The 23,576-nt window shown below is 41.8% G+C and overlaps 1 protein-coding gene across 1 annotated transcript in view; it reads right to left on the reverse strand.

Moving 5' to 3' along the window:
- ZNRF2 (zinc and ring finger 2) overlaps positions 1-13,830 on the reverse strand; it is a 96,435-nt gene extending 82,605 nt beyond the window's left edge. The window contains exon 1 of the mRNA XM_032305734.1: positions 13,335-13,830. Coding sequence (XP_032161625.1) covers positions 13,335-13,809 — 475 coding nt within the window. The 5' untranslated portion in view covers positions 13,810-13,830. The remainder of the gene's footprint in view (positions 1-13,334) is intronic.
- Between the last annotated feature and the right edge of the window lie 9,746 nt (positions 13,831-23,576).

Consider the following 23,576-nt stretch of genomic DNA (forward strand, 5'->3'; position numbering starts at 1 on the left):
GAGAAACAGGCTCCCCTCTAAGCAGGGAGAGCCAGATGTGGGGCTCGATCCCATAACCCTGGGATCATGTGAGCCATAGGCAGACACTTGACTGAGCTACCCAGGTGCCCCAAAGGCCCTTCTTCATTTATAGGAAACAAAATACTTTTACATAGCATTTTAATAATTTAACTTCATAACTCTATACCATTGGAACTGACACAATAAATCTAATTCATAAAAATTTAATCTTTTAAGTCAATAACCTGGGGGAAAATATTTAAAACCTATAAACCAAAGACTAATCTGCAGAATATATAATGAACTACAAATCAATATAAAATAGGTAACATAACCAAAAAAATGGACAAAGTCAAGGAGTAGGCAATTCAAAAAAGAAATACATACAGCTAATAATAATCACCTGAAAAGATGCTTATTTTCACCAGCAATCAAGAAATGCATATAAAATTTTTTTTTGAAGATTTTTATTTATTTGACAGAGAGAGAGAAATAGAGGAAGCACAAGCAAGCAGAACAGCAGGCAGAGAGGGAGGGAGAAGTAGGCTCCCTACCAAGCTGGAAACCCAATGTAGGGCTTGATCCCAGGACTCCACAATCATGACCTGAGCTGAAGGAAGCTGCTTAACCAACTGAGCCACCCAGACACCCTGCAAATCAAAATTTTTCAACAAGTGAAATGTAGGAAAAGGTAACATCTAATAGCAGCTAAGTCATGGAAAACTTAGTATTGTCATATAATGGTGCAAAATAATTAGTAGTGCCTCTGAGGGGGGATATCTATTAAAATCAGTCATCTATTCAATTTCCATTAAAAATTAAAGTGTGTATACCATTCAACTAGAAAATTCTACTTCTAGGTATCTGTTGTATAATAAAGAATCTGTCTGGTCTTTGTTCCAGGGTTCCTGGCACAGAGCTTCTAAAACCCTGGAATTTCCTGAGTGATAAGAATGTCTTCACTATTCATGAGCCCCCTGGGATCCCATGTGACTTTATGCTGCTAAGACAATTCAGAATAGAGGCTAGTCACCAGAAAGACCAACCCTCAGAGTAAAGGCTTGAAGGGTGATGAGCCAGGCCAACAACCTCTAGGGAGTAGAGGGAGTGAATGACTGAGTCCAACCATATAGCCAGTTTTTAACCAACCATATCAACATAATAAAACCCAAATAAAAAGTCTGGACACCTAGGCTTTGGGAATCTTTCTAATTCGTGGTGAACACACTGTTGCGTCAGGAGGGTGACACAGCCCGATTCCATGAGAAGGCAGGAAAGCACAGTGTTCAGGATCCTCTCAGATTGCAAACTATGTCTCTTCATTTGACTGATCCTCATTTATATCCTTTATTATAAAACTATAATCCCAAGTATACCATTATCTTGAGTCCTATGAGTTATTCTAGTGAATTATCAAACCTGAGAAGTCATGGGACCTCCCCTCCCACCCCCATTACTCCAAATTTGTAGTCCTTTGATTAGTACAAGAGGCCTGGGAACCCCAAAATGTAGCTGAAGCTGAAATGAGGGCAGTCTTCTCAGGACACTGCCATTAAATTTGTGGAGTCTGACACTAATTCCAGATGTTTGGTGTCATAATAGTACCTCCCTGAGAACAATCTGTACATATGCACATATTGATAAAGTTGTTTTTTACAATACTGGAGAAGTGTAAACAACCCAAGTGCTTACCAACATAAGAATGGTTAAATATATTACAGCACATGCGTATTATGGAATAGTAAGTATGCAGCAGTTGAAGATTTAAACTTATATGTCCTCCCACATTAAAAAAAAACTCCTACACCCATTAACAAGAAAAAAAAGCAGGTTTTAGAAGAATATAGTAGGACCATGTTCTTGTCAACAATAAGTCTCTATCACAAAATCTCATACAAATGAAACTTTTTCTCTGTAAGTATGTAAATCAATTTATCAAAAAGTTACGAAGTACACATACCAAAAAAATGGTAATAGTGACATCTGGGAGTGAATGGGATCACCAGAAAAGGAGTGAAAGTGACTTTCTTTTTATCTGAGTTGTTGAAATTTCACAGAAATGGATTCGTATTTCTTAGGCAATTAGGAAAAACAAGAGGACTTCCAGCTGAAGACAATTGCCTGAATACATTTATCAGCCTCCCCTCAGTTCAAACATCTTACTAAAATAGTCAAAAATGTGTTTATTTAAAAGGAATTCAGCCTTTAAAAGGACAGAGGGGGAAAAAGGGATCTCCTTAGACTACGGAAAGAAAATGAGTGGGAACTTTCACTGCAGAATCAGAAAAGCAGAAAAGCAAGCTCATTTACACAGACAAAAGAAGTGGCAGGCACAAGGAGAGTAAAAGAGAAAGATTTACTGCAAGTCTCTTTCCAGTTTTCATCCCTGATTTCCAGCAACTAGGCAGCTGTTCCTCTCCCAGGCGGGAATTATACTGGAGTTTTGTTATTTGGAGAAAGAAAATGTCTGGACTTGGGGATAACAGGAATAAAGACAGAGGTACCTACTGATAATGTATATGGAAATTAAAGTACAGCACTGAATGTTACCATTCCTGACTTTCTTCTCACTCTGCTCCTACAACTAAGTTATAAAATAGTACATCCTCGGGGCGCCTGGGTGGCTCAGTGGGTTAAGCCTCTACCTTCGGCTCAGGTCATGATCCCAGGGTCCTGGGATGGATCCCCACATTAGGTTCTCTGCTCAGCAGGGAGCCTGCTTCTCCTTCTCTCTCTGCCTACTTCTGCCTATTTGTGATTTCTCTGTCAAAGAAATAAATAGTCTTTAAAAAAAAAAAAAAAAAAGGTACATCCTCCAGGCAAAAAAAGAGAGAGAGAGAGAGAGAGAGAAGCCACTCTAAAAAATATGACCATTCCAAAGAAAAAGACAATTTAATTCCGAGGAATTTCTTAATTCCTAAGAAAAGGGGCCCAGACAGATAACACTGCATACACGGACAGCTTCCAATGAAAATGAGCTGAGTGATCAGCCAACAATCACCAACATTTGAAGAGAGAACCTAATGAAAGACTGAAGCCAAACAAAGAGAAAAAGCAACTGGGAGGGAACTGAGTGAGTAACTGGAAGGAAGAATGAAGCATATGCATACACAACAGGTTATCATTAATATTCTTAGAAAAAGATACTGTACCCTCAATATAGAACAAATGAAAAAAATCAGACAAAAAAGCTCTCAGAAACTAAAAAGATTACAGAAATAAACAAAAGTCAAGTAAAGAGTTAGAAGGTAAAAGTTGGGGGGAACCCCCCCATAAAAGGAACAAGAAACAAAGATATAAAAAAGAAAAAAAAAAAGATAAAGCAAAGGATCACTCTAAGCAGCCAACATTGAAATAAAGAGAAAAGAAAAAAGCAGAAGAAATAATCACAGAAATAATTCCAAAAAAATCCTATCCAAAATGATAGGTTAAGAGTTAGCAGAAAGGGCCTATCAAATACGATGTGCAGAGTTGGATGAACACAGACCCATCCCAAGATCTATAATATTGTTCTTCCACTTAATACCATCTGCATTGTACTTCTATCATTTGCAACTGAAAAGAAAATCTTAAGACTCTTTGACAATGCAGTACCTCTAGGTTATGGTAAAAATAACAAGAGGGTAGCAAGAACAATAAACAATAAATTTACCAAAGATGTTAAAGCCACTTTCGTGTAACTCCTAGGTTACAGAAGAAAAAAATCTAAGTTTAGTTAACAAAAACACTCCTCAAGAGAGTTCACTTACTTAATAGTAATGAAAATACTAAGTATCAAAAGCTATGGGAAATGACTACATGTACCAAGGAATAATCATCGCCTTAATGCATTTATCATTAAAAAAGAACAAATGAAAAATAAAATTAACTAAGAAGCTAAGAAACAGGCCCCTCTTGCTGGCTCAGTCAATACAGCATGCAACTCAATTTCAAGGCCGTGAGTTCAAGGCCCGCATTAGGTGTAGTGCTTACTTAAAAAAAAGAAAGAAAGAAAAGAAAACTAGAAGGGCACAATTAACTTTACAAAATGAGAAAGAAAGAAAAGAGGTAAGGGCAGTACTAATAAAAAAAATCCGTAATAAAAGTGGTAAAATTTATCATTCAAACCAAAAGGTGGCTCTCTGAATTACATGTAATAACTCACCATGTATATTATATGATTTCTTTGTTCTATTTTTCTCAGCTCATATGTATACAAATAGTAGAAATTTATAAATTATCACAGGCTAATCACAATTTCAACAAAAATAAGGCATACAGATGGCCAGAATTTATTAAATTCAAATGATGGAATATACTTATTTTTTGAGACATTAAATTTACTGTAAAAAAAAAAAAGAGAGAGAGAGAGAGAGCACTGAATAGAATAATGACTGATGGGTGTAACTCAAAATGAATCTACCAACCTGCCCTTTAAGTATTAAAAACCTCACTAGAGTTTTCACAGAAGAAAAAAAATGAGATACTTCTGAAATTATACTCTGCTAGAAGTTGCCCTTTCCAAAGGGCAATTCAGCAATAGAGATCCAAAGTCTTGAACAATCACAGCTCTTGGTTCTAACAATCCCACACCTCTGATAAATTTTTAAGAACAGGAGAAACATAAACACATGCATGCCAGGATTTTGACGACACTTAGTTTGTAACAGCACCCAACTGCAAATAAACCGTGTAAACTCCGCCTCCCCGTTCACTCTCACTCACTCCTTCAACAGCTCATCCAGCCGTCTCCATCTTCTAAGAATAGGACATCCAGAGTCTGGCCACTCCTCACGACCTCCAGTGCCACCACCCTGGCTAAGTCACTGTTACCTTTTGCCCTTATTTTTAACTCCTTTCTTGGCTCTTGACCTCTAGTGCCCACTCTTGAACTGTGGCCAGAGTATCCTTTAAAAGCCCAGTGCAGTTATGTTCATCTTCTGCTCAAAAGCTCTCAAGCGTTGGGATGCCTAGCTGGCTCAGTCTGTAAAGCCTCTGCCTTCGGCTCAGGTCTTGATCCCAGTGTCCTGGGATCCAGAGCCACACTGGCTCCCTGCTCAGCGGCCAGCCTGTTTCTGCCTCTGCCTGAGGCTCCTCCCGCTTGTGCTCTCACTCACACTCTGAGAAAGAAATAAAATCTTTTTTGTTTTTTTAATATTTTTATTTATTTATTTGACAGAGAGAGTTCACAAGTAGGCAGAGAGGTAGGCAGAGAGAGAGGAAACAGGCTTCTTGCTGAGCAGAGAGCCCCATACAGGGCTCAATGCTAGGATCCTGGGATCATGACCTGAGCTGAAGGTAGAGGCTTCTGAGCCACCCAGGCACACCAAAGAAATAAAATCTTAAGGAAAAAACAAACAAACACTCTCAAATGCCTCTCCATCTCTCTCTAAAACAAAAGTCAGAACCAGGGGCGCCTGGGTGGCTCAGCAGGTTAAATCCTCTGCCTTTGGCTCAGGTCATGATTACAGGGTCCTCAATCGAGCCACACCAGGCTCTCTGCTCAGCGGGGAGCCTGCTTCCCCTCCCCTCTCTCTCCCTGCCTCTCTGCCTACTTGTGATCCTCTCTCTGTCCAATAAATAAATAAAATCTTTAAAAAAAAAAAAAAAAGTCAGAACCAGTCAGTGGTTACAATGAATTTTCTGATTCTGCCCCATCCCACTCTTCTCTGCTCTCATCTACCACCCTCTGCACTCTAACACCGCTGGTATCACAACTGTTCAGGTTTCACAACTTCGCACCCCAATGTGGCAGGTGCATTCATTCCTCTGGGCCTTTCTAGTTACTGTTCCTTCTGCTTGGGTATGCTTTTCCTTTAGAGATCCTCACATCTTGTTCGCTTCTTTCTGCTTGAATGTCAACCTTGTCAATGAGGTTATCTCTGAAAAACTAACAGAAGGACAAAGTCTCCACCCCATGATGTCTACCCACCTTTCCACTCCATTTTTCCCATCACATTCAACACCCTTTGACACAGTTTTTACTCATTTACTGTCTCCCTCAAGTAGAACAGAAGGTCCATGAAAGCAAGGATAGGTGTTTTACTTCTTCATTTCTGTATCCTTAGGATGGTGCACAGCAAAGTGGGTCCTCATTAAATATTTATTTAGTGAATTTTGGAACACTGAGCAGCCATCAAAAATGTTATAAAAAATTCAATGTCACAGAAGAAACTAACGAAGTGAAAAGAGCAAAAAATATCTAACCAATGATCAAAGAAGAACTCAAGAGAATTTAGACAATATTTTTAACTGCATGTTAACAAAATCACTTCATAATTTGTGGGATTCAGCTAAAGCAGTTCTCAGAGGGAAATCTCTAGCTTTAAAATTTTACATTAGAACATCAATCACAAAAGTTTAAAATGAAAAGAAGATACATAGGATAAGTGTTCCAAATTTTCTATCTAAGACATATATATGAAAAAGTAGACATCAACATTTGATTCTGGTTATTTCTGGCAGTTAAGTGCAAGTCATTTGCAATTTCTTGTGTTTTTCAGTATTTTCTGCATTTTAATTTTCTCTCATGAACATGTATTATTTTTATAATTAAACACTTCCGGGGCACCTGGGTGGCTCAGTGGGTTAAAGCCTCTGCCTTCGGCTCAGGTCATGATCCCAGGGTGCTGGGATCGAGCCCCGCATCGGGCTCTCTGCTCAGCGGAGAGCCTGCTTCCTCCTCTCTCTCTGCCTGCCTCTCTGCCTACTTGTGATCTCTCTGTCCAATAAATAAATAAAATCTTTTAAAAAAACAAACAAAAAAACAAAACAAAACACTTCCATCACTTCTTTTCCTTGGGTTTGATTCTAATCGCTGTCTCCTACTCTGCTTGTCTCTTAAAATTCTTGCTTGCCATATTCCATGCTTGTTCCCCAGTTCCATTTATATTCATCCCTTAGTAATCTTATCCATTTTTTGTCTTCACTTAGAATTTGCTAACTATTTCTCAAGTTTTGTAATGCCCTAAATTACTGATGTATATTTCTAACTGCTTAAAGGATGCTTCTACATGGAAACCCTGAAGTCACTCAAAATTTAAGAGGCCTGCAAGAACTCATTTCCTAAAATTTTTTTCTTTCTTTTTTAGATTGGTTAATGACATCAATATGCACCCAGGTTCTCAATCCCATCAGTTTTACCTAAGAAATCTCACTGAAATCTAACTTTTCCTCTCCTCCACCAAAGCTTTAATTTCAATTTAGGCATCTTCCACCAATTATAGTCTAAGAGAGTTCTTATCTTCCTGCTCTCTCTCCCCTCCTAAGAAGCAGGATTGTTTGTTTGTTAAGATTTTACTTATTTGACAGACAGAAATCACAAGTAGGCAAGGAGGCAGGCAGAGAGAGAGGAGGAAGCAGGATCTCCACGGAGCAGAGAACCTGATGCGGGGCTCGACCCCAGGACCCTGGGATCATGACCTGAGCTGAAGGCAGAGGCTTTAACCCACTGAGCCACCCAGGCGCCCCCTAAGAAGCAGTTTAATCATGAGTAGCAGTACACTAACAGTGTCCAGGCCAAGCAATGCACTCACTGCTCAGGAAGGCTGCCATCCGTATCAACTATGACCATAGTGGTGCCTACTTTAAAACCTGGTTAAGTAAAACAAAGATACAGCACTATAAAATCTTTCAACAAATGGTCCAAACAGACTTTTCTAGTTTCACGTTCTCATCCTCCTCCTTACACCCTATAATCCAGAACCGTTAACTTTTCAATATGCCCTATCAAAAGCCAAGGCTTCTATGGCTTCTTCCTTCATCTGGAATGTTCCCTGCCTCCCACCCCAAACACACACATGACTGCTAAATCCTTACAGTTCAAATGTTACCTGCCTCTGTGAAGTATTCCTTACCTAAGAAAAGGATACCTTACAAAGCATTTTGTAACAACAGTCCTATTATAGCACTTGTTACAATGTATAATAATCTCAAATTCAACTGAGATCTGAGCAAGCACAGGAGAAACCTTGTTAGTACTCCTGAAAACTACAATGCCGGCCCCTTAAAAAAATAAATTCCTGTTCACTGAAGCAACATTTACCATACATTATTACAACTTTTCTGAAATAAATAAAAAATAAATTTAAAAATAATTAGAACAGTTGTTATGTTTGACTCGTCAACATAAGTCTACAATCAACACAGTGGATGGACTTTCGGATGGCCACACATGATCCCCACCTTCTGACATTTACATCTGTCATTCCCTCCTCTTGAGTCTAGCAGGACCTGTGAGTTGCTTCCAACCAGGGAAAGCAGCAAAGCAGTGGTCTTTATGTGATCACATGTCCGTATCTATGTAAGAGTGAACGTAGCACCAGCTTACCTCGCTGGGTTGTCTCCTTCGCTGCCTTTGAAGCGGCAAGATGTCATGGGCTTAGCAAATACGAGGAAATAAATTCTGCCAACTTGAGGCAGCTTCAAAATAGACCCTTCCCCAGCTGACTCTCTAAGGAACAACCCAGTACTGGCATACCTTTATTGCAGTCTTGCAGACCCACGCTAGACGGAACCCAGTCTCACTTATAGAAACTGAGATAATAGGTATGTGTTGTTTTGGACAGTAAAATGTATAGGAATTTGTTAATAAGGAGAATAGAAAACTTATCATCAAAACTTAAGGTTTTCTGAACCCTTCGCTGTTTATACAAAAGACATGTTTTCCCCAATTTCTAAACACTTAAACAAGAGTAGAACAAACCTAATTCATTAGTTAATACCAGTCAAGTAAATGCACAATTAAGACATATGGGCACGTGGGTGGCTCAGTTGTTAAGCATCTGCTTCGGCTCAGGTCAAGATCCCCGGGGGCCCAGGATCGAGCCCCTCACTGGGCTCCCTGCTCAGCGGGAAGCCTGCTTCTCCCTCTCCCATTCCCCCTGCTTGTGTTCTCTCTCTGTGTCAAATAAATAAATAAAATCTTATGAAAATATTTTTAAGTACTTTGCTATATAAAACTGTCTCTATACTTTTTTAAAACCCATTTGCTAGCATACTCAATCATGCACATATCCAGTATATGTAGTTAAGTATAACATTAAGGCAATTCTCCCTATAAACACAGAATAATCAGTATTTTAAAAGCTTGTACCCAATTAACTTTATTGGTAACCAAAAAAACAAGAACAAACCAGTAAGTAACCAGTAAGTAGTTACTGGTTACCAGGCAAAGCAATCAAACTGGAGGGGTCTGGGGACAGGCTGGAGGCACTATCCTTAGTAGTACAAGGACTGGCTTTGCAACTAGCACAGCATCGAAAGTACTCAGGTCAGTCACCTTTCCTATCAGATGATGCCCGGTACAACACAAACCACTCCTCCCTCCAGCCCACCTTCTACCCTGCAGACAAGAGAACTTTCAGGAGAAAAAAATAATAAAAGAAAGCTGGAGGTGAAAAAGCAGAAAAAAAGAGAATTTTCAAAATAGTCCCAAAGCAAACTTCCAGGACAGAGCCCACACTTCAGCATAACAAAGCATACAACACCAGGTATCTCCTACAGTGTTTAAAGATATGTGGGATTACAACTGAGAAACATGAACCACCAGAGTTGTTCTTTCGGGCAGTGACCAGGTTGGTAATTAGAAGTGTAATTTTTCTTAGGAAGAAGGAGGTATTTCTCTTCTGCCACACTACATAAAGGTTTTCAAATGAATAAAAGAAAATTCAGAAATAGGAAGTAGATTAATCACAGCATCCCGGATTCAAATATTTTGGCATCAGATACTGATAAGAAGTGAATGATGGAGAATGATTCATTAACAATTAATGGAGATAATTCACTACCTTAAAAACCTGCATCTTTCTGGAAGATTAAGAGAAATCTATCTAGAAATACAGATTTCATTGAACATATGCCATTTTTTATGAGCTAACCCACACTCCTTCAACATAAGGAAGATGTTTCCTAAGTAACTGAAGGCGCATGAATTAGAGTCAGACTACTGAAACATTCAAGGTGACAACAGACCCTAACAGACTCAAGCCAATTAGGAGAAGGCAGAAACAACTGATTACCACCAGTTAACTGTCTAGATTAATTCATTTTACACTTTCACTTCTAGACTCATGTATGGTTATGAAGCCCACCTGCTACCTCTAGAAATAATCTCCATTCACTTGAATGTTTTTATAGTCCAATTTACCTTCCCTACCCTTGCTGGATCATTAAAGACTATCCTACCACCCATAACAACTGATTTTATGAACATTTAACAACTTGAGAGTGGAAAAAATGTAGACCTAAAATAAAGCCAAAAAAATCCTAAAATACCACCAAGGCTTTTAAATATTAGCCTATATGTCACTAAAGGCCTGTTTTAAAACAAAGGTGATAGACAAGAGAAGGCTTTTGTTCACTTTAGTATTTCTAGACTTAGCAGTCCGAAAGAAATAGCAAAATAAGAAAAACTGTTCAGTTCTAGGAAATGCTACGAAATTTCTGTACACTGAATTTCTGTACACTAAAATTTCTGTAAACTAAAGTATCAGAGAAAACTGAGTAAGATTGTATGCAGCTAAAATACATACTCAAAACATAAAACCGACACAGAAAATCTCACTCAATTTGGTCATTCATTATGATGAAACTACTAACAATTCAATTTGCTGGACTACTGTTTTAAAAACGAAGACGAGTAGTATACTGTTTAGGTTTTCTATAAGTTACACGACAGCCCAAAAGAGAAAAACAATTTTGCATCTTATTAGTACCATATTTTCTTATTACAAAATAACAAATACCAATTAAGTTTTAAGAAATTACAGCAAAACTTCCCACTAATTTGGAAATAATTTTTCTCAATTTTCAGAGGGAATTACTTTACATATGCCCAAACATTTATACAATTTATAACTGAATAAACACATTAATACAATAAGACATACTAAAATTAAGTCAATGTTAAGTATAAAGTGTAATTTTTTACAATAAGACTCATTATCTGAAAATAAATATAAAATAAGACTATCATCTGGCTTCCTAAATCTCAGGATGAGGAAAAATATGCTTCTTTTAAGTTTCTCTGATAAACCTACCCATTGAAATAGAAGTAAAAAAACAGAAGTAAAGCAAATGCCAATAAAAAGGTGTTTTTACGTAACGTATTCCATACCCCTGTATCAACTAGGACTTAAGGTACTGACGTATGATTTGAGTTCCTATCATGGAATGGGAACAAGTAATTTCTCTGATCCTCTTCCACACTCTCGCAACTGGAGTTCCTCAGCTGAAATACCAAACACAGATTATCTGACTATTTTCTCATATTTCAGAAAGATGATATAAAACTAGAATCATTCTAAGAGCACGGGAGAAAAAAGCTAATTAGCTGCCATACAAGAGATGACTTAGGACATTAGGGCTCTATTCTCTGCAGAGACCTGGCTAATAAGAAAGGCTGCCACAAGTTCCACAGTATCACTGTGCTATTAGGCCCCAATCATCCTAACCCTGCAAAGTACAAAAAGAACTAAGCACTCAAAACTAGGAACTTAAATAAGGAAAAAGATAAATTTGCTCTACTTCTACTTTTACAAACCAGGTCTTTGTCCTTTGCTAATTTACTATGAATTAAAATCCTAAGTGTCAAATATTTGCCCCCTGCTCTGAATGGAAGGTATTTATTTTCAGAAAATAAACCCGTACAGATAAACTAACTCTTTGTTAAAGGAAATTATCAGCCCTTTAAGCAAGCAGTATATTATAGTAAGATACTAATTTGACAAACTTTTTCTCATTCTTTTAGCAAGCTTTTATAAACATCTTTTGATCATAACCGCTAAATGCAAATTTTCACTTTAAAAGATATTTTAAAAACCAGCTTATCCTTTATAAATGCACTAAGCTCCCATTCTCAAGAAACTGTCTTTTGTTATTCCTCAGTTTAGTGACTACGGCTGTGTTAAGATCAAAATAATCTTCAACTATGTTAATTATGATTAAATCACAGTAAGGACAGCACTAGTTCTTTTCTCAAAAATAGAAGTTTTTTTTTTTAATGGCCCAACTTTAGAAAATATCAGTATTTTTCTTTACACAGCAAAATTTTAACAATTGGAATAAAGTAGTTTATAGTTGTTCTATACTGAATGTGCAAAGCAATATTAAGAACATGAAAAAAATGACATTCCCATTTTCAATATGCTAACATAAATACTGATACTACAGAGAACATCAGAACAGATAATTAACATTACTGAACATTCCATTCACCAACTCAATTTCTCACATATATAAACATATGAAAAAAAGGGCCACAAAAATGGAGGGAACCATTTCCTCACTGTTCCAGCTGTGCTCACTTGTGAATTTATGTAGTACAATAAAGCAATGATACGGAGATGTTTTTCTTCTATAATCAGCCTATCTAACCAGATAAAACTTCCAATTTCTTCTGAACTGGGAAGGGAGGAGTGTCTTGATTCGTTTAGGGTATTAGCCGTTTGAAGTAAAGTGAATCAGTCCTGGACATAACTGAAGAGGCCAAATTCGGTTTCCTCAGATCAAGTGCACCCTTCCTGTTTCTACATCAAAGCACATCATTTTGCTATTAAAAATTTCCATTTATCGCAAGTGACCTTTCCTGAACTCGTAGTCAACACTGCTTTTCCAAAAGCACCTATGCTTTTGGCAGTTTCCCTAATTAGCGTCTCTTTAAAACACTGCTTTCAATTTTTAAAATGCCCTGTCCAAATTAAGCGGGGCTCATATTAACCCTTATCTAAAGTAGCAGTTCACTGGGGTCAAAAATACATTTTCCATCACACATTCAACCAATTAAACGCTACGCAGTAGGTGGGGCTATGTACACAGACTTAAGGATTAGAGCTTTACTGTAACAGTCCAAACGAGGTAACTCCCTCCTTTTTCAAGTAACTCCTATGTTCTTTGAGACCCTCTGACCTCCTGGCCTTTAAAAACGCTGCCCGCTTCGGTCCCCAGTTAGAACTACGTTTGGCAACCAGTCTCCTCCTGACTTCCTGATACTGAAAGCTACCACCACGAGGACTGTTGCATCGGTTTGTTTCAAAACAATCTTTGCTCCGTCCACCCCAAGGAGAAAAGCAAGGGCTTCTTCCACTGGGCAGCCACGGTGAGGCGGGGGAAGGGGGGGCGGGGGCTTACACCCGGTGTCTAAGGAAAGCAAAGCCCGGGGAGCGGCGGGAGCGGCTCCGCCGGGGTCAAGCGGCGATTTTCCTCCCACAGGGGTGAGCCGGACGCACCGCGCGGCAAAGCCGCGGCGCTCAGGCTGAAGGAGAAAAGGAGAACGGTAAACCCCCGCGAGGCCGCGGCCCACGTGCCGCCCGCGAGAGGCAGGGAACCCGGGAGCCGGGGAGGGGAGGGAGCCGTACCTCCAAACATGTGCGGCGAGAGATGAGCTGGTAAGGAGCCGATCACCAGACGCGGCCCGCCGGGGCCCCCGCCCGCCGGCCGGTCTCTGCCTCCGCCGCCGCCGCCGCCGTCCTCGGGGCTGCTGTGTACCGAGTCCTGCGAGCCGTACGGGCCGCTGCTGCTGTTGGGGATGCTGAAGGAGGACTGTGCCGCGCGGGCCGCCGACGCCACGCTCCCCACGGCCCCGCCGAGGGAGCGACTGCGCGCGGCCGCTGAGGCCGCCGCGGCGCCGCCCGAACCGCTGGGCTGGTGCGCGCCGGGCACCTGAGCCGGAAACCTCCCGGCGGCCGCGGCCCGCGCCCCGCTGCTGCCGCCGCCGCCGCCGCCGCCCGCGGTCCCATTGGTGCCTCCACTGCTGCTGGAAGGTAGATCCGAGCCCGAGTAGGCGCGGGTGCGGCCGTTAGCAGCGGCCGGGCCGCTCTGCTTGGCGCCCATGGCCGCCCTGCCCCGGGCCGGGCCCGCGCGCGGCGCCCCGAATGCCGGGAGGGCGGGAGCGAGCGCAGGAGCGAGCCGGCAGGGCCGAGGCGCCGCGGCCGGCGCAAGGAGAAGCTCGTACGTCCAGTGCCGCCGCCCCGCGCCCCGAAGGGCGGTCGGCGCCCGGGGCGCTCTTGTGTTCGGGAGCGGCGGTCGAGACCGGCGGTCTGCGGGAGGTCGCGGGAAACGAGGAGAGGCGGAGAGGAAGGAGGTCGGGCTGCGGCGGACGCAGCTCGCTAGCTCTGGCAGGAGGGGCGGCTCAGGTGGCTGTGCGGCTGCCGCTGGTTTCGGTTCTGGTGCGCCGCGACGGGTCGCTGCCGCTCTCTGCTGCCGTCGCCGCTCTCTGCGCCCCGGGCCTCGGTACCGCCTCCTCCCGGGCTGCCGCAGCTACCGCCGCCATCCTCCGGCTCACACGGCAGCTCGCGGGTGAGTGGGAGGCGCCCGCCCAGACTCCGCCGGGGCCACCTACCCTCCTCCCCCAGCCACCCAGCTGTTATTAACGGAGAAAGAGGAAAAACGGGTGGCGCGTGAGGGGAGGATGGAAGAGGAGAGGGAGGGGCGGCGCGCGCTTCCCGGCAACCGTCGCCGCACTCCCCCCTGCGAAGGAGGGGCGGAAGGGGGGAGGTTCTGGGCCACAAAGGTGGGGGTGCCCAGTGGGGGAGGAGGTTCCCCGGCCCTCGCACCGGAAGGCCGAGGAGCAGCGCGACTCCAAAGTGCACCCGGACTCGGGTGTTTGGGTCGCAGGCAGTGGCCCCACCCCCGCCCCCTCGCACCGCCCCGCGGATTGGCTTCCGCCGGCTGGGCCCCGCCTCTCCCGGCCGTGGCCTTCCCGCCCCGGCCCCGCCTCGCCAAGGTACAGCGGTGTGGTAGGTGCCGCCACCCGTGGACCCGGTGATGGACAGGTCCTCTGCCCCGCCCCCTCCTCCAGGGCGCGCCCCCTCCTCCACGGCGGGGCCTAAGCCGATTGGAGGGACGGAGCCCCTCGGGGCGCCAACCAAAAGGCGGCCCCTCCTCTCGCACGTGGCCTCGGGACCCTGGATTAGATCGCGTCTCCCAACTTCTCGTTTCCCCAGCTGGGGCTGAGAATGGCTGTGTCCTGGGTCCTGACCCTCCAGTTTGGGTGGGTGTTAACTTGCTGGTTGGTGTTACTCGGAGTGTGTTTTTTAAATAAAACAGAAGCTCAGCAATGTTGATGATAAAAGACGTTAAGAAACGCGGAAACATAAGTAACAAAGAAGGCAGAAGTCAACTCGATCTTAATTAGACTTACCCATAAGTTGGAAGAACTAAAGATAATGCAGCCTGACCTTCAGTTGTAGGGCAAAAAGCGTGGGGGCAGAGAAATCTGCATCTGATTTAGGAGATCTGGGGTCTCGGTCTGGGATGGATCAGAACTAAATTACGGTGCGATGAGCAAACTTTACCTTTCTGGACTTTAGTTTCCTGACCTAGGGCACCGACAGCTTTCAAATCCTGTAATTTCTCTAGGGGCACCTGGCTGGCTCAGTCAGTTGAGCCTGAGACTCGATCTCTGGGTTGGTGAGTTCAAGCCCCACTTTGGGTGCAGAGATTACTTAAATAAATAATAAAAATAATAATAAAATCCTGTAATTTCTCTAAAGTGGAAGGTAGCAAAATTCTCCTCGGTTCGTTTCTAAGTGTGATAGAGTATCTTGGTATCAGAGCATGGTCTGGATATACATTGTGAAAGTTCTTGTGAAAGTTCCTGAAGTGTCCACTATGTGAAAATAATAGCAGCTGGTATTTTTGTACGAACTCCAAAAATAAATACCATCTTTTTTCCACGTTTGTAATGTCATTTATGTAATGATTTTCATCATTCAAGTATGAGAATTAAATTTTCAATAAAAAGTAAAGAATATATGTGTAGATATAGATGTATTCTGTGTATATATAAAACATCTCAGAATGTATATGTATGTATATGTTTATCAGTGGATTAGTGTGTGCATATATATATATATATATATATAAATGGAAAAACAAATCTACTCAATGCAAATCTAAAAATTCTTTCATCCTGTTTATGGGCTTACTGAAACCATTGGTCACTTGGTAAGCAGAGAAAAATTTGAAAGGTTGAAGTGGTAACCAGAATGACAAGTTCTCATTCAAGAAGGTATTTAGTGATTTGATCTGATTTAACTTTTATTGAATGGCCTTCGGTGTAAAACTCTGGTTCAGCAGGAATATAGAAAAGTAACACACTTATTTTTAAAAAAGGAATAAAGGACTTTTGCAAGTCTCTGAGGAGCTAACAATTGGTAAGTTAAAGGATTTCACAGTCCTCATTAGATACGAATTTTTTTTTCTCATTAGATATGAATTTTTAAAGTTTAGGTTACTATAATATGGAGCAAATGCCTTTCAGTAGTTAAAGCTATTAAATGAAAAGATTAATGATAAAAACTGTATGGCTCTTAGTCATCTTCAGATTTAATTACATTTTGCTTCATCACATCCAAACTTAGTTTTATTTTTAAATCATTTTTACTCGGATGGTAATTACACCTTAAAGCACTCAACATTTATTCCTAACTAGGAAAAAAGAAATCCCCTGATAGCACCAGGCTTCTAACATTCACATCATCGACAACAGCTGGAATTTTACTTACATCTGAACAATTGTTTGATTTATGTCCCTTCCTCACCAGACTAAATTCCTTGAGAGCATGGAAGGCGTATGTCTTGTTTTAGTTTTAGTTTTAGTTTTTGTTTTTTGCTTACCATTGGCAGTGCTTGGCACACAGTAGCCTCTAGGTAAGTATTTGTTGAATAACAAATACTTGAGTGGCCAGAAAGTCATTTATAGGCTGAATGTTGGACATAGGAGAATAGAAATTGAAGCTGATTATGAAGCTCATAAAATATGTGTTTTGTGTTAGTTGGTGCCAGGCGAAGCATTCGTCAAGACAAGCTAAGCTACACAGTGGAATCCAACTGCTAAACTTGAGGGCCATGATGCTGGGAAACCCCTTTGTGAGCTCACCTGGTCTGCTCTCTCATCTCCCTTCATACGGTTCCCCATCTGGGTGGCAATCTTGGGTTTCTCTTCAAGTGGTGGCTCAGGGACCCAGGCTCTTATGCAGTGGCTAAGCAGGCTCCCAGAATGCTCAGAGAGCCCTTCTCTAAATCCAGTGTACCTGACTGGCCAAAGCAAAAGGGCAGACATTGAGAGAAGTTTCAGCCAAATGTGGAAAGGTTTGCATCCCTTCTCCCCAGTATCCATGCTGGCAGACATCAGTCACATGTTCTGACTCAACTGGAAAGGGGTCAGGAAATGTGGTCTTATGTGTGTACCCAGGGGGAAAAAAGGAAATACTTGTCAAGCACATAGCAAGCATATCTTTGCCACACACAAGAACAGTTGCCTGTCAGATATCTAAGCTAGATATTAAATCTTAATGAAACACTATACAATAAAAGTTAAGTTAGATGAAAAATTTCTAGTGACAGTTACTATTATCAAGCCATCAAAATGTGGTAAAGAAAAACAATTTTTTTGTGTGCATGCAGATCAGCTAAATTCTATCTACTTTAAATTGTGTTTCTAGAAATACCATCTAACAGAACTCTTAATTTAGCCATGTAGATCAGTGATCCTCAAAGAACAGGCTCCAGATTAACAGTATCTGCATTGCCTGGGATCTTGTCAGAAAGACAGATTATGGGGTGCCTGGGTGGCCCAGTGGGTTAAGCCTCTGCCTTTAGCTTGGGTCCTGATCTCAGGGTCTTGGGATGGAGCCCCGCACTGGGCTCTCTGCTCAGCAGGGAGCGTGCTTCCCCCCTCTCTCTGCCTGCCTCTCTGCCTACTTGTGATCCCTGTCTCTGTCAAATAAAATCTTTAAAAAAAAAAAAAAAAGGAAAGAAAGATTATCAGACCCCCACCCCAGACCTACTGAATCAAAAAGTGCTTGAATAAGCCCTCTACAGGGTTCTGATGCCCACTAATGTTTGAAAAACACTGATCTAGATAATCACTGGTTAGTTTAAAAAAAGAATACCATATTAAGATGTGATCATCATTTTCGATTAAATGTCCTCTCCATATGGATGTCCCCTGTGACCCCACTCCGATCACACCACCACAGACTAACTTCAGCATTCCCACTAAGTGTTATATTAATGCTTCCTTCTCAGCATTGATCATCCTGTTGATCTTGCTTGTTTGTCACTAAACAGTGCAGTCCAAGAGAGGCTTCACATCCATCCTATACCCCGGCCTAACACAGTGCCTGACACCTCTGATGGACAAGAAATGATCTGTGAATGAATAAATGAATGAATGAATGAATATTCCTACATGATTGTTTCTTGAAGGTCACACATGACCTTATACTTACCCTCCTTGACATCTCCTATGTGGCATATGCCCTCTCCCCCTTTTCTCTCTGGGTAGGCCTTTTTGATTCTTTCCCCATGAGGACTCTAGAGTTAGAAAACCTTGGCTTGTAATGCTCTTTCCTTGGCCCTCTTCCTTCCCTCCTCACTCTCTCCAAACAGGAATCCACATTAAGCTGTCAATGTGTTTTATCATCAACCAAACAGATCTGGCTTCACATAAAATTTGTCTCTTCTTATTATACCCTACCAGTTCTTCAAAAATTCAAAGTGCTGTTTCATTTAAATCAGTACACATGGGTGTACATCCAAATCTAGAACTGAAACAAGTTTTTTTTTTAATTTTATTTATTTATTTGACAGAGAGAGATTACAAGTAGGTAGAGAGGCAGGCAGAGAGAGAGAGGAGGAAGCAGGCTCCCTGCTGAGCAGAGAGCCCGATGCGGGACTCGATCCCAGGACCCTGAGATCATGACCTGAGCTGAAGGCAGCGGCTTAACCCACTGAGCCACCCAGGTGGCCCATTGAAACAAGTTTTATGAGCTCATAACCCATGCAACATGGGATGTACTCCACTTCCCCTTGTATTCCATTTCACTTTTGTGAAATGCTGGTCACTGCCTACTGAATTGATTTTACAACCAACTAATGGGTTGTAATCTGCAGTTTGACTACCGATGGTCTGAATCAGTGCTTTGACGCTTCAGTGCACCAAAGAATCATCTGCAGATCTTGTTTTTTTAATTAATTATTTTTATTAACATATAATGTATTATTAGCCCCAGGGGTACAAGTCTGTGAATCATAGGTTTACATACTTCACAGCACCCACCATAGCACATACTCTCCCCAATGTCCATCACCCAACCACCATGTCCCTACCCCTCCCACCGCCCAGCAACCCTCAGTTTTGCGAGATTAAGACTCTCTTATGATCTGTTGGAGATCTTGTTAAAGCAAACAGCCAGGCCCGACCCTTCATGATTCTCACTCCGTAGATCAGGATCTGACCTTGAAAATTTGCATTATAAGCTGCCCAGCGACCCTGGTGCCACAAGACCGCAGATGGTATTTGGAGAAGCACTGTTCTAAATGACATTTTCCCCTACACAATCAGAACTGTTCTTTTTCATGTCCTCGTGACTCTTAAGTAACAGAGCCCCAGCTCTTTAAAATTTCTATCTATGAAGCTTTTTCAGATGCTCTATTTTTCTTCTTCCTCACATGATTACGTGGTGATAGTATGAGCCATGACTTCTGGGGTTCGAAGTTAGTTTGAGTTGTTAGAGCACTGCACAGTGACAACATGGGTAGCTGGAAACCTACACTGGAGCAGGTAAGTTAGCTGTGGGCTTGTCAGTAAGAATACCTGTCTGATGGGGCACCTAGCTGGCTTAGCTGGTAGAGCCTGTGCTATAGAGATTACTTAGAAAAATAAAAATCTTAAAAAAAAAAAACAACAACAACAACAAAAAAATTTGACTGATGGGTTTGCTGTTACCCAGTTTGGATTTCAGTTGAGTCTCTTCCCTTTGGCACTTACTCTTTTGCGTGCTTCTCTTCCCTCTCTTGCCCGTTCCTTTTATTTATTATTTGTTTATTTTTAAAATTTTATTTATTTGACAGAGAGTAAGCACAAGTAGGCAGAGTGGCAGGCAGAGAGAGAGGGAGAAGCTGGCTCCCCGCTGAGCAGAGAGCCGGATGCGGGACTCGATCCCAGGATCCTGGGATCATGACCTGAGCCAAAGGCAGCCGCTTAACTGACTGAGCCACCCATGCGCCCCCTACTCTTTTTATTTTATTTTATTTTAATTAAGTAAAACCTTAACATTTTAATTCCCATACAGTTAACATACAGTGTTGTATTAGTTTCAAGTACAACACAGTGATTCAACAATTCCATATATTACTCAGTGCTCATCAGGACCAGTGCCTTCCTTAATCCCCATCACCTGTTTCGCTCATGCCTTACCCACCTCTCCTCTGGTGACCATCAGCTTGTTCTCTATAGTTAAGAGTCTGTTTCTTGGCTTCTCTCTCTTTCTCTCTCTCTCTATCTGGTTGTCTCTCTCTTTCCTTTGCTCATTTGTTTCTTCAATTCCTACATATGAGTGAAATATGGTATTTGTCTTTCTCTGACTGACTAATTTCATTTAGCGTTATACTCTCTAGCTCCATCCAGGTTGCAGCAAATGTCTTGCCCGCTCTTCTTATTTAAAAAAAAAAATTTTTTTTAAAGATTTTATTTATCTAGCAGAGTGAGAGGGGGAGAGAGCGAGCACAGGCAGACAGAATGGCAGGCAGAGGCAGAGGGAGAAGCAGGCTCCCTGCCGAGCAAGGAGCCCAATGTGGGACTCGATCCCAGGACGCTGGGATCATGACCTGAGCCGAAGGCAGCTGCTTAACCAACTGAGCCACCCAGGCGTCCCCCCCAAAATTTTTTAATAAGTAAATTCTACACCTGACATGGGGCTTGAACTCACAACCCCAAAATCTACAGTCACATGCTCTACCAACTGAGCCAGCCAGGTGCCCCTGACTTGCCCACTCTTTTAAAGCTGGCAGGGAAGAAGACCTAACACCCCATTTGTCCTCTCAGTAGGCCCCACAGCCTCCCAATAGGGTTCACAGTGTGGTCGGCACCAGACCTACACTTTATGCAAAAGTCTCTGCCATCCCATGTTTCTTCTCATTATAGGATGTAAAAGATGACCATGGTTTTACACCCCCCCCCCTTTTTGAGAGTTATACATTACCCAGTCTCTTTACCAAACTATAGGACTATTTGTATAATTACCTATTTTTAAATAGGCCTTTTTCCTATTATTATATTTCCTTTCTTTAAAGAAATAAATGGACCATCTTAAATTTACCTTTTTAAAAAAAATTTTTTTTAAGATTTTATTTATTTATTTGAGAGAGAAAGGACAAACAGAAGGGACAGAGGGAGAGCAAGAAGCAGACTCCCCACTGAATGGGGAGCCCGAGGCAGAGCTCAATCCCAGGACCCTGAGATCAAACGCTTACCAAACAGAGCCACTCAGGTGACCCTAAAATTTATCTTAATATATCCTACAGAAAACCGTGTTTAGGATTTTAGTGGAGATTAGAAACTTATATCTTACATTCTTTTTTTTTTTTTAAGATTTTATTTATTTATTTGGCAGACAGAGATCACAGGTAGACAGAGAGGCGGGCAGAGAGAGAGGAGGAAGCAGGCTCCCCGCTGAGCAAAGAGCCTGACCTGGGGCTCGATCCCAGGACCTGACCTGAGCCGAAGGCAGAGGCCCCAACCCACTGAGCCACCCAGGCGCCCTGTATCTTACATTCTAATACCAAAGTTAGTTTAGAAAAATATTTAGGGATCACATTCTTGGGTAATTTTTCAGGGAATATCCATAATTTGTATAATGCCTTTAACACACTCTTACTTTTCTATCATGAGTAAGCCAAATTCTCTCTTCCCTCTACTCTCATTGACCTTTTAATCAATCATGCCTATTTTCCAAAGGATGGAGCCAACCGCTACCAGATTATAAACACACACCATGAAGTGGGTAAGCTACAGCCAGGGTTAGGCCCTGGCTCTATCTAGTACTGGCTGTGGGATTTAGGGCAGACGGCTTAACCTGACTAAACTTGTTTCCTCTGTAAAATGCAGAGGATCATAAGAGCAGCCTCGCAGAAGAGTTGTGAGTCTCAGATGACTGAGTCTATTTGAAAATGTTTGGAATGTGTTAATAGATACGTGAATTTTTATCTCACCGTCATTAGCTCTAGCAGGTTGTACTAATTTGCATACAATCTCTAGCACATTGAGATATTGTAAGTATACTAATATTCACTGAATTTATTTTACTTTGTGTAATTTTAATGCATTATTGACACTTAAGGCTTTATGGGTAATAACTGTTTAGTAGTAATTTACTAATAAGTACGTACATGACTAATCTTGACACTAAGACTTGTCATGTTAACAAACCTACATCTTTCCACCATGTGACGAATGGTTGTACATGCATATATATCTCTATGAAATTTAAAAAGAAATTATCATTGAGAGACCAGGGATTAACTATTTGAAATCTCTAACATTTAAATCTTTTTTTTTTTTTTTAATATTTTTTGATTCTAGAGGGCAGTTAAATTACACGTTCACTAAGGAGACTTCAGGGTTCTGAATAGGACTGAATGTCTTATAAAAGCATTTCATGTTAATCAGTTGGTGACCAGATCCCTAAGCTATGTTAAACATAGATTCTGAATCATTTTCCTCTCTAAATACAGCTTGAGACACAATGTCAGCCCCTATTTTTATTATCTAAAAATAACTTAATTCTTCCTTATCAAAATGGCATAGAGTAGTAATCAGAGATTAAATATTTATATGATGCTCTACTCTCCATCCACTTTGGCTTGCAAATGATATTTTTTTAAAAATCCTTAGATGCCCTTATTTTAAAACCCTTCATACAAAACAACCACAACTCATGCCGCTTTTCCTCCATTATGAAGAAATTGCTTGGGCTCCACACATAGTGTTTAAAAAGGAATCCCTGATCTTTATTAGGGACTTACTGTTGGAAAAAAAAAAAATCTATATATATATATAGATATCTATCTATCTATCTATCTATCTATCTATCTATATATAAAACATTGAGCGGAAAGGTGTGACCTGGGGTCAGCACCAAGGGAATCTTGTTGGCCTACTGAAGTGAAGAAGAGCTTGGAGAAAAAATAGCTCTCTGCTACATAATGCATGGGACTCCGCCTCCAATGCATACGCCCTCTCATCCCTACTTCCTACCACTGCTTTAAATCACTATGGCTATACATGAATGATTAAAAAGTCTTATAAGACATCTTCCCTTACCCCCTCCTCCCACCACAGGTGGCCAAGAGCCCCAGTAAAGGCAAGTTCCTTATTTTGGGCCTAAATTGCATAAGGCCCCCGAGTGTGGAAATTCTGCTTCTATTTTATTTTTAATTCTCTACAGTGGCTGCTTGTAGAGCTCCCAGACAATCTGTGCACTGAAGACATTCAGTAGCTGCTGGGGATCATGAGGGACAGCAGTGATAAGGCAGGTTCTGAATTACTACTGACTTAACAGGCTGTCGTGGCCACAGTTAAGCATGTGTGAATCACATTTGCTTTGGCCACAGGAGTCCATCCCCTAGGTGGCCTCTTCCCTTGGAGTTGCTACCAACTGATCTATGCTCCCAGGGTAGGCCAGGTTGGAAAGGGTAAGCTCATAATTGCAGGTCTAACTTTTCTGGGCTGCACGTGGAACACAAGAGCAACAAGACCCACCATTGAGCCTGCCCCACCCTCCGTTTCCCAGAAGCCAGATGGGCTCTCTGGG

The sequence above is a fragment of the Mustela erminea genome, chromosome 11, assembly GCF_009829155.1.
Source record: "Mustela erminea isolate mMusErm1 chromosome 11, mMusErm1.Pri, whole genome shotgun sequence".
Taxonomy (NCBI): Eukaryota; Metazoa; Chordata; class Mammalia; order Carnivora; family Mustelidae; genus Mustela; species Mustela erminea.